Genomic DNA, 12,469 nt, shown 5'->3' on the forward strand with positions numbered 1-12,469 from the left:
AAAATGTTTTGTCTGTGTTCTAAAGGCATCACAACAATGGACTAGTTGTTTCATGTATTGCATTTACAATGGACTAGTTGTTTCATGTATTGCATTTACAATGGACTAGTTGTTTCATGTATTGCATTTACAATGGACTAGTTGTTTCATGTATTGCATTTACAATGGACTAGTTGTTTCATGTATTGCATTTACAATGGACTAGTTGTTTCATGTATTGCATTTACAATGGACTAGTTGTTTCATGTATTGCATTTACAATGGACTAGTTGTTTCATGTATTGCATTTACAATGGACTAGTTGTTTCATGTATTGCATTTACAATGGACTAGTTGTTTCATGTATTGCATTTACAATGGATGAGTTGTTTCATGTATTGCATTTACAATGGACTAGTTGTCATTTACAGCTCAAAGATCTAAAGATAAAGAACATGATGAGGATGTAAACAGACTGTGTCCCAAAACTATATCCCAAATGGCACCCTATTCCCTACATAGTACACTACTTTTGACCAGAGCTCTATTGGTTCTGGTCAAAAGTACTGCGTTATATAGGGAATAGGGTGCCATTTGGGACACAGAAGAGCCCATATAGCTGGGATTACATCATTTCCATCAGATCATTATACTGTAATTAAATGCATAAATTATGTATTATCACTTACAGGGTATAGTTGAAAGCTGATTAGGTAAATAGGTTGAGTTCCTTGGATAGAGGTAGTGGGTTTCCATGGGCAACAAGCTTGAAGAAGCTATCTCTATGATGGTAATCTTGACCTCGGTGGTCTCCATGGTTAAACGAGAGGAACAACGAACAAAGCCTGCGCTTGTCATATTGCCTGTTTGTCTTTTGTTTATGGGAAAACAACTAGACAACGGGTATACTGTGGAATTTAGTGTTGAGATGTCTGAGATATTAGCTCAGCGGTCGAGAGATGGTCTCATGTCGTGAATAATTTGTTTTTGCCCTCATAGTTATAAAAGGTTTTATTGGTAGTAACAGATGGGGATTTGTAACCTCACTCCCCAGCTTGAAAGGCCTCCAGCCATGCTGCAGAATGTATAGCTATTCGCTAGCGTAGCTGGCTATCACATGAAGGAGAGCGGTCAGGTGTGTTTGTGAGGCAGTGGCCCAGGGTTCTAGTCTTGGTGTGAGCTGGTTAGGGAGGAAGTGGTTCAGCTAAGCAAGCACAGTGACGTCCGTCACACTTACTATGACTGTGGTATGTGGTTTTCTTACCAACCTTAGTTGAATGCACTGACCAGAAGGTCAGCATACTGATAATTACATCTCTGAGGTCAAGACCCACTAGATAACCGTGTACATTTAGTTGCATGACAGCTGTGCTTTCTAATACCTTGAGTGGATCTCAAACGTCTTTCCCCACATCCTCTCTCCTCACCTCTTGAAACCTATTGGAAGAGATGGTCCGAGGGGAGGGACCTCAGATCTTCTCCAATGCTTTTTTATGCGTCCAACATACTAATTATAAATTATAAATAGATATCGACGTCGGGCACCCCCAAGAGTCAATGTATAATTAGAACACTGAAGGAAATACTTAATCACTCACTGTATTTGAGTAACTTGGATTCAATCAAATGCATGCATGTTCTAGAGAAACGCACTAGACAGCTGTTGGCGAAGATCGCATTCATGGTAAATACTGCGGATAATGGCAAAAACTTTAATTAACTTTAAAAAGTGCGTTGTCAGCTGTCTAGTGTGCTGCTCTATAACGTGCCTTGGATTGAATGACTCTCTGTCTGTATCCCTCCAGGTCTCTTCACCCTCTCCGGGTTGAGCGTCTACGTCAGCTACTGCCAACAGGCTCGGGAGCTGTTGGAACCTGAGATTCTGGCCAGCATCCATGTGTCCTATGGCTGGTCGTTGGGTATGGCCTGTCTCTCCTTCAGCCTGGAGGTGACCGCGGGCCTGCTGCTGATGCTGGCTGCTCGTATGGCCCACCTCATGGGACACGACCATGGAGTCATCATTATCGCCATGGCCTGAAAAGGGAAAGAGAACGGACTGAAACTGGAAGGGACTACTGGAAGGGTCCAATCAGAATCACTCATTTTCATTCTCTGTTGCCAAACGTTTTTAAATGTTTTCTGTTGCGTGCCCTAATGAACACGACCCCTGACTGTGACCACTGATCAAACTTCCCAGTGCATTGCAACTCCAAAGGACTGACTTGGATGTTGCATGTTCTAGGTTTCTCCTCTGAGCTACTGGTCCATATTAGGACAGTCTCAGAGACACACGAACTTGGCTCCACAATGCAACCCTCTCTGGACACATGGACTCATTATTGGGGGCAGCAGGTCTATTTTGCTAATTGAAAGGGATTTGCAAGGCTCCAATCATACACACGGACACACAAAAACACACTCTTTCTGGCAATATTACATAGCCAGTCACTAGATTCGAATGCTACAAAGGAAAAATGCTTTCGCATCCTCAATGGCTGGAGGGCAACAGCAGTTAATAAGGCTTCGATTACTCAGCACCTCTATTTCCTCTGGTTTCCTCAGGGTTCACAGCCCAGAAGCTACTTTCAACACATTACATACATTGTCACAATCTACTAATTTATTAATGTTGTGGCTCTTTGCTAATCAATGAGTTGTTGTGAGATGAAGAAAGACACTAAGTTAATCACTAGGACATTATTGTAGGGAAATTTGGTTTTGGTTTCTCAGTGCACTTGTCTCTGTAGATGTGTATCGTAATGATAGTAGACGTTGTAGAATTTAATTGGGAAAAAAAGGAAATTAACCAAATGTCTAAATGCTTTAACGTAATAATTGTCTGGTAGACAGATGCCTGCCTTATGCTTGCATCATGGTAGTCTTGTGTGTGTTTGTGTTATGTTACAACTCCTTTCAAACCTTGCTACAGTAACATTAAATCATACTGACTATGAGGGCTAACAAATGAAATTGGTTTCTTGTGTATGCTGCACCACATTCTAAATTGCCTTAACATACTAAACTCCTCACCCTCACAATGTAGAATGATGATCATTAGTCTGAAAGATGTGTTTTTTTCAGTGGGCTATTTCAGTCCCACATAAAGTAACTGCCCTCACTCACAAGTTCCCCTGGGTTTCCACCTGCAAATAGTGCCAAAGGTCAACTGCATAGCAGTAGTAAAAAAGGACAAGAAAAAAGTTGATAAATCCAACATATCTGCAGAGAGAGATCAGCTACTGTATGTACCAGAAACAAAAACCTTCCTAAAGAGAGAGAGCAGATGTAGGTTGAGAGAGATAATCTTCAGACAAGCTCTCTGTGCTAGGTGAGTTATAAACCCTGAGAAATTACTTAACTGTCATAAAAGGTGTGTCCATTTGAACATTTGAGTGTGTGGGTGTTTTTCAGTTTGTTCCTCTGTTCTCGTCAACAGAACAACCTTCTCAACAGGGATGGAGGAATTTGGAATGCAGTTTATACTTAATCTCTATTGAGATTAAATCCTGGGATGAGAGCAGACAGGACTGTCTGAGGAGAGACGCAGACCTGGTGATCATAAACAGCTGAGAGGTACAGCTGAGAGGTACAGCTGAGAGGTACAGCCGAGAGGTACAGCCGAGAGAGAGAGAGAGAGAGAGAGAGAGAGAGAGAGAGAGAGAGAGAGAGAGAGAGAGAGAGAGAGAGAGAGAGAAAACAATAAGGGAGTCGGTTCAAAAATGACAGTCGGAGCAAAACCATTTCAGAGAGAGAGCTAAAGTATCATATGTGAGTGGGCTGAGGAGAAAGTCAGTGAATTATGTTCATGATTTTCCTCAGCTGTTATCAGGTATTTATCCATGCATTACACTGGCATGAATTCTAGATTGGTCTGACTGACTGAGGTAAACCACTGACTACACCGTAAGAGATTAGAATATTCTAGAGTTCAGCTGTTTGTGCAGGCTTTTGTCCCAGCCCAGCATTACACCACCTGATTAAAATAATACACAAATTAATTGTAACTTTCCAAAGATTACCCGGTTTTCCAGAAGTCCCGGTTAGAACATTGACGGAATCAGGGGGCAATAAGCAGGAAATCCAGAATCCACCAAGTAGGATTTCTGGAAAACCAGAGAATTGTTGTGAAGTTACCGGATTTTTACAACGCTAGACCGATGTTAGCTAATTTATTCCAGTGTGTTCCAGGTCCAGGAGTGAAGAAGAGTGTTATCGCTTAAATAAAGCGTTAATCATTAAATGCCACTGGACATTGGAGGTTCTCTGTATTGTTACAAGGGGAGCAGACAGTCTAATAACTATCACGGCAGGGAGGACTGTGCTGAACAATGGTCATATTCTTCTAGCCCAGAGGAGAGCTGGAGTGATACACTGTGCAGTGAATCGCACTTCTGGATCTGTGAGAAAGTATCCATAACTCAAACTCCAATTCCACACAGTTGAACTGAAGTTGAACCGAACTACTCACTTATATAAAATGACATCAGCGTCATCTTGCCTGGGTTTCTATGATGCTCCAACCCTTGCTAACATTAAATTGTCTTGACTCTTAGGGCTGAAAACGGTTTCTCATACTAATTAATCACACCTTACTCACGTATCACCATGTGGAATGGCAATATGTATGAGACTATAAACTCAAAGTGACATGATAAGTGAAACACGTTGTGGAGTACGGCTGCATCGAACGTTTAGCACATGGTACACCTATAGCTATGTAGTCAGTGTGACTCGTAAACCAACATAGCTATAGGCCTACCATATATGTAGTCAGTGTGACTCATAGGCCTACCATATATGCAGTCATGAGAATGTATATGCAGGAGATACATTGGCGTTGTTCGCTGCAACATGGACAATAAAGTTGTATTGTATTGTAGTACACAGTATGTCGTTTTAGTAAGTAGTAGGCAAGACAAAACAATACTGGGACCTTTGCTAGCCTATTTCTAGACAATATATCTGTTCATTTAGGGGGCCCCTTTTGCCTCAAGACCACTCCCAGAGGCATAGCCTCGTTAATGTATTAGCACGCATGTTACCTGGCTGAGTGGTTTACCATTAACATAAGATGTTGGTGTCTCTCAGCTTCTGTTGTTGTTTGCTGCAATGTCATGTCAGTATAAATGCCGTCAATAGTCATGTATCAATATTGCTCAGTGTCCATGTGTTAACCTAATTGTAGCATCAATTTATTCTTCTTTGAACAGACAATCTGCCAATTGGGCAATTTTCTAATAGGGTTTGTGTCTTTGCCAAGTTTGCGCCTGCTATTTACAGAGGGAAATGCTAAACAAACAAACAAAGCTATCAGCAAAATTAATTATTCTTTTTTTCGTTTTTTTTATATAAGGCCGGGATTCAAACAAACATCACAGAGCTGGTAGCACACCTCAGTTGACTATTAATAAAGGCAGTTTCCTGTGGAGATATTGGCTCCATTCAATTGTAAATTATGTCGCGTTCACGTGCTAGTCGGAACTAGGAAACTCGGAAATGTCTGACTTGCTAACTGGTTATAGTTATACACGTGCCGCGTTCAACCAGTAAGCAAGTCAGACATTTCAGAGTTTCCTAGTTCTGACTAGCATGTGAACGCGGCATATTGTAAAGTGCACTGTGATGTCTGCACATTGCGGTTTGTTTGAATCCCGGCCTTAGTTTTTAGCCGGCATTTTACATCTGTAAACTGCACTGACATAATACCCACAGTGTTGCATTGGAATAATCTTGTAACCTTTTACAATGATGTGAGAAGTCAGTGCAGATTAGCATAGCGCATAAAATGCAGATACTGTATACTATTAAGTGCAAACTGGTTCTAAAGTTTGATACATCTGACCATATAATTACCATATAAATGTTCAAAATTATATACAATTACTACAGTATAAAAAGCCTAAGTTATTTTCCTTAGAAGGTGGCTGGCACAAAGACAGACAGACTAATGACGCTGTAAGTTTCAACTGAATTGTAGCCAACTGCTTTAAGCCTTCTTTGGTTCTGCTTACTGGGCAAATTAAGCATTATGCAAATAGACAATACCTTACAACATCACAACCACAGCTTTTATAACCCCAATTCGTTCCAAGTTCCACTCACTTAAATGAGCAAATTAAGCTTTTTGCAATATACAATGCCTTATAAGAACATAACAGTATGTGTGCATTGTGCTGGTGAAAGCAGATGTGGCTTACGTAAAGAAATGTTTCTCCAGCAATTCCTATGGAGACACTCCTATGGTGGGCACATTTTTGGTTTAATCGAGCACTAACACATCAGATTGAACTAATGAAGGGCTAGTGCTGAGTGCTGTTAGTGATGGCTGTTAGTGCTGGGCTAGATCAAGAATATGCACTATCTAAGTCCCCCGGAAATGGATTAAGAAACAGGGAACCTAGTTTTTTCACAATAGTGAGCCAAACCAAGCTGAGCCAAACCGTGCTGAGCCAAACCAAGCTGAGCCAAACCATGCTGAGCCAAACCAAGCTGAGCCAAACCATGCTGAGCCAAACCAAGCTGAGCCAAACCATGCTGAGCCAAACCAAGCTGAGCCAAACCATGCTGAGCAAAACCTTGCTGAGCCAAACCAAGCTGAGCCAAACCATGCTGAGCCAAACCAAGCTGAGCCAAACCATGCTGAGCCAAACCAAGCTGAGCCAAACCAGGCTTGTCTACGCTCAGCGGTCTGGTTACAAATCCACCACAGTTGCTGGAACTGTGCTGATGTGACAGTTGTTAAAGTACTTTGTGATTTCACCAGGTTCATATATTAATATAGCATGTTGATTTGTTATTATGCATGCATGCATCCTGGGGAATAAGGGAGTGTGTACTTACGTTTTGCCCTGCGTACTGGTGCTCAAATCATTTTGATGCACTAGGAGAGGTAGGCACGCTTTTTCTGTCTTCAGAAAAGTTAGATTCCTTTAAGCACAAAGTCATACACACAGTTTTTTGTTCATGAATAATGTTGTATATTTAGAGTTTACTCATAAGTGGATGGTATTGTTAAGATGCAATTGTAATTGTACTTTTTAGGATGATATTAAGATTCTGAATTCAACATGTGGTTACCAGCTAGCTAAGGTATTGTATGTACGAACGATGGCTAGCTCCTCGACTGACAATTGGCAGAACATATTTGTGCTCTACAAATGTTTTGTCTTTTCTTTTGGATGCAGAGAGAATTCTGATTCATTAAAACAACCTGATCTCCGAAGTCCATGTCTATACTCCTAATCAATCACACACAATGCAGAACTACAGCGGTGCAGTACAGCACCGGTTACACTGAAAAGGACACAATGTGAAAAGAAAATAACCGACCCAGCACGGTTTGGGTTGGGTCGGCACGCGCTGTAGTGTGAAAAGGGTACAAGTGAGTCACTAGGCAGCGGGTCAGGGGTGAACGGCTGCGGTTGTGTTTGGTAATATCGCTGAATGGGATTGTTTGGACCGATCAGCCTTTGACAGATTATTTCACATCTCAGTGTGTGATCATCATCAGCTCTACCTGTGTATGACTCGTAGGGCTTCAGGAGGGACCTGCATCGGGCTTCAGGAGGGACCTGCATCGGGCTTCAGGAGGGACCTGCATCGCTTCAGTAACCGCCACCGCATGCCATCACATGCAATTCCAACAGGAACTAAGCTCTTATGATCCCCCTGGAAGTGGAAGGACACCGTTTGTTTGTTTGCAGCAATGGTATTGGTACAAGATGCCAAGGACTTGAACTCAAAGGTATGGCCTACACACAAGTGTGATTCCAAGCCATTCAATATGCAGAGGACGGGATAAGTCTAGCTATCGCTGTGAAAAACCAATGTGAAGTCATTGATATAATAGGGCTCCATGGGACATAAAAAATTCATAAGAGATTCTGCAATAATGGCCTGCACTGCACTGGTGTGAACATTCACAGTTACTTGCGACATACTGCGCATGCACAGCGAGTCAGAATCACCCCATTTATGAAGCACTCCAATTCTATGTCCACTCAGCTCTTTGGCTGCAGGCACCCGCGGTCTTCTTAGTGTTAAAGGGGCAATCAGCAATTGCTACATCCATTTTTGGACATATAAATGTCACGGTTCAGACAGACGACAAGAGGACCACAATTGCGTCACACCAGAAAGTTTATTAAAACTTAAGGGAAAAGGGAAGTAGGGAGTGAGTGAAGGCTCCAGGGGTTATCCCGTCCAATGTGCTGGGTCTGTGCCCCCCCCCAGTGGCAGCGATGCGTCCGATGACGCCGGTGGTTGGTGGTCCAGAAGGCCTGGGGGGGGAGGAAACACAGACACAACGGGGCGGATGAAACAAGGCAGAAGTACAGTTCAAGGGAAATCCAAATACGTTGTAGCAAGGCAGAAGGCTGGTCAGAGTTACCGGGGTCGAAGAGTAGTCAGGAGTCGTAATGGCAGAGAGCAGGTCTGGTTTTCCTGGGGCAGAAGAGTATCCAAGAATCAGGCAGGTCCGGGGTCACAAAACAAGGGGTGAGCCAGAAGCGCGAGCACACAGGTTCCGGGTGTGAGCTTTGCAGACGATCTGACAAAGGAGAGCTGAAAGACGGGACTTTAAATACTGGGAGAGGTTAGTGGGTAATGCAGCGCAGCTGGCAGAGTAATTAGAGCCGAGCAGAGCAGGGACAGGTGGAGCTCGTTAGGCTGAGTAGAGAGAGAGAGATGAGCAGAGTGGAAGATAGTGGAAACACATTAAGGTGGTAACCCGGTGGAGTGAGAGGGCTCATGACAGAACCCCCCCAAGGGACGGCCCCAGAAGTCCCAAGAGCAACACCACGCCGGGCGGGAGGAGGGGAGCCGGAGGAGGGCTAGAACTCCTCCGAACGGTCGAGCGAACGCCCTCATCCTCGGAGGAAGCCGGAGGGCCGTGGTCGGGGAGATGGGACAGGTCCCGAGACAGGATCAGGCACAGGACAGGAAGCCGAGCGGGCAGGACGGTTAGGGATCCCTCTGGGGCGGCCCCTACGGATTGCAGGTTGATCAGGATGCCGTTGGTGGAAGGCGGTGATGAGAGTCCTATCCACAATCCGACTAGCTGGCACCCAGGTCCTTTCCTCAGGTCCATAGCCCTCCCAGTCAATGAGGTACTGGAGACCCCTACCCCTCCGTCTGGACCGAAGCAGGCGGCGGACGGTGTAAACCAGACCACCATCGACGAGCCGTGGAGGAGGAGGACAAGGCGCAGCAGGGACCAGCGGACTCTCATGAATGGGCTTAATCTTAGACACATGGAAAGTGGGGTGCACCCTCATGGAATTAGGCAGTTGGAGCCGGACAGCAGTTGGGCTAATCACTCTTATGATAGGGAATGGGCCAATGAACCGAGGTGCCAACTTCTGCGACTCCACCCTGAGTGGCAGGTTCCTTGACGACAACCACACCCTTTGACCAACATGGTAGGTGGGAGCAGGGATTCTCCGACGGTTGGCCCCGGTAGTGTAGCTGGCAAACGGATCTGAGAAGTGTGGCTCGGGCCTGTGACCAGGTGCGGCGACATCGACGGGCAAACGCAAGTGCAGATGGGCAAGTAACCTCCCCTTCCTGACTGGCAAATAGAGGAGGCTGGTATCCATAAACACATTGGAAAGGGGACATACCGATGGCAGAGCAGGTCAGAGAATTGTGTGCGTACTCCACCCATGTCAATTGCTGCGACCAGGAGTGGGGGTTGCGTGAAGTCATGCATCGCAGTGCCTTCTCGAGCTCCTGATTTGCCCGCTCTGACTGCCCATTGGATTGGGGATGGAATCCGGAAGTCAGACTGACTGTGGCTCCCAGCAGGTGACAGAACTCCTTCCAAAAAGCGGAGGAGAATTGTGGACCACGGTCAGAAACTACATCCTTTGGCAGTCCGTGGATCCGGAAGACGTGTTCCAGGACCACCTGGGCGGTCTCCTTGGCGGTTGGGAGCTTGGGGAGGGGAATGAAGTGTGCCATCTTGCTGAATCGGTCAACTATGGTGAGAATGACGGTCTTGCCCCTTGAAGGGGGCAGCCCCGTGACAAAGTCAAGGGCGATGTGAGACCAGGGACGTCTGGGCACAGGCAGGGGCTGCAGCAATCCGGCTGGGGGCTGGCAGGACGACTTGTGTTGGTTGCAGATGGGGCAGGCTTGGACGAATTCCCGTACATCCTTTCTCAGAGCGGGCCACCAGAACCTCTGGGCGAGCAGGTTGTAAGTGCGGGTGGAGCCAGGGTGACAAGCTAGGCGGGAGTCATGTCCCCACTGAACGACCTGGGACCTTAGGTTTTCGGGGACAAAAAGGCGGTCAGCTGGGCAAGTGCTGGGACCGGGCTGGTTACGGAGAGCTTCCAGCACCTGTTCCTCAACAGCCCAGGTCAGAGCTGCTACGATGCAGGGACTTGGCAGAATCGACACAGGATCCTTGGAGGGGTTGTCATCCTTCTGGAATTGACGGGAGAGGGCGTCTGGCTTGGTGTTGCGTGATCCAGGCCGGTATGACAGAGTGAAATTAAACCTGGTGAAGAACAGGGCCCAGCGGGACTGCCTGGAGTTCAACCGTTTGGCCGTGCGGATGTACTCCAAGTTCTTATGATCGGTCCAAACGAGAAATGGAATGGTGGACCCCTCCAGCCAGTGACGCCACTCCTCCAAGGCAAGCTTCACAGCCAGCAGCTCTCGGTTCCCTATGTCGTAATTGCACTCAGAGGGGGACAACCGACGTGAGAAAAAGGCACAGGGATGGAGCTTCCTATCCTCCGCAGCCCACTGAGAAATCACAGCACCAACTCCCACATCCGAGGCGTCCACCTCCACAATGAATTGCCGGTCCACGTCAGGCATCTGGAGGATGGGAGCGGAGGTGAACCTACCTTGAGGGTACTGAAGGCCTTGTCGGCTGCTGGGGTCCAGGTGAAGGGGTTGCTTGGTGCTGGTTAGAGCAGTGAGAGGGGCAGCAACGGTACTGTAGTTCCGGATAAACTTTCTATAGAAGTTAGCAAACCCCAGAAACTGTTGCAGCTTCTTTCTGTTCTCCGGAACTGGCCATGACGTGACTGCTGATACTTTGGCAGGATCCATTTGGATACTTCCCTCTGCCACTATGTACCCCAGGAAGGCCACTGTCTTGACGTGAAACTCACATTTCTCTGCCTTGGCGTAGAGGGAATTCTCCAGAAGACGATGAAGGACTTGCTGGACATGGCGGGTGTGTTCAGACAGGTTTCTGGAGTAGATTAAGATGTCATCCAGGTAAACGAAGACAAACTTGTTTAACATGTCCCGCAGTACATCATTCACTAGAGCCTGGAACACAGCAGGAGCATTGGTGAGGCCAAAAGGCATAACCAGATACTCGTAGTGGCCTGTTGGTGTATTGAATGCGGTCTTCCATTCATCTCCCTCCCGGATCCGCACTAGGTGGTAAGCGTTTCTGAGATCCAACTTGGTAAAAACAGTGGCTCCCTGGAGCAACTCAAAAGCAGAGGTTTGAGGTGAAGCGGCGCTGGCGCTCTGCAGGAGTGAGAGAGGCTCGCCCAATCTCCATAGGCTCAGACTGATCAAGCTGACTTGGGTGAGTGGCAGTAGCTGACAGGAGCCCAGTCGGATCTCTCCGAATGCCGGTAGTTGGTGGACCTTGGCGCCCCCTCTCACGACGACGGGTCTGTATCCTTCTGTCGATCCGGACAGTCAGTGCGATGGCTTCATCAAGAGTGGAAGGCAGTTCATGGGAGACCAACTCGTCCTTGATATAGTCAGCCAAGCTATGGAAGAACGCGTCCACCAACGATGGTGTGTTCCAAGAACTTCGTCTTGCCAGGGTTCGGAAGTCGATGGAATGGTCTGCGACTGTACGTCTGCCTTGTCGAATACTGAACAGTTCACGAGACGCCTCTGCGGTTGGTGAATCCAGGTCAAACACCTTCAGCATCTCCTCAGCAAACAGGTCGAAGGTTGCACATGCGGGGGTTTGACGTTCGAACTCTGCTGTTCCCCAGAGTCGAGCTCGGCCCGTCAGGTGAGTGATGGCATACCCGACCCTAGCCCCCTCCGTGGCGAAGGTCCTTGGCTGCAAGGAGAACTGAAGTCGGCAGCTAGTCAGGAATGGCCGGACCTGGGTAGAATCGCCGTTGAACCGCTCGGGGTTTCCAATCTTGGGTTCCGGGGCAGCGGCTGAAATGACCGGGGCAGGTAACTCGGAGGCAGGGCTGGTGGGCAGACTGGCTGGGGTAAGGTTGGTGAGGAGTTGGATGATCCTGGCGAGTTGTTGTTGCTGCTGCTGGGACTGCTGCTGGTGCTGCTGGAACTGCTGATGCTGTTGGTGGCCGACCTGAAGCAGAGAGGTGATGTCGCCGCTCATGCGACCTAGCTCTCTCTCAGTGTGTTCCAGGCGTAGCATGGCGGTGGGTTGCTCAGGTTCTTCGGTTTCCATGTCGGGGGAAGTGTGCGCTGAGTCCATGATGGTCAGATCGTACTGTCACGGTTCAGACAGACGACAAGAGGACCA

At 47.0% G+C, this 12,469-nt stretch overlaps 1 protein-coding gene across 2 annotated transcripts in view; it reads left to right on the forward strand.

Annotated features, from left to right (window-relative positions):
* LOC121570346 (transmembrane protein 235-like) overlaps positions 1-2,987 on the forward strand; it is a 30,595-nt gene extending 27,608 nt beyond the window's left edge. For both annotated transcript variants that reach the window (XM_041881801.2, XM_041881800.1), the window contains one exon: positions 1,785-2,987. In XM_041881801.2, coding sequence (XP_041737735.1) covers positions 1,785-2,017 — 233 coding nt within the window. In that variant the 3' untranslated portion in view covers positions 2,018-2,987. The remainder of the gene's footprint in view (positions 1-1,784) is intronic.
* Positions 2,988-12,469: the final 9,482 nt, after the last annotated feature.

The sequence above is a fragment of the Coregonus clupeaformis genome, unplaced genomic scaffold, assembly GCF_020615455.1.
Source record: "Coregonus clupeaformis isolate EN_2021a unplaced genomic scaffold, ASM2061545v1 scaf0164, whole genome shotgun sequence".
NCBI lineage: Eukaryota > Metazoa > Chordata > Actinopteri > Salmoniformes > Salmonidae > Coregonus > Coregonus clupeaformis.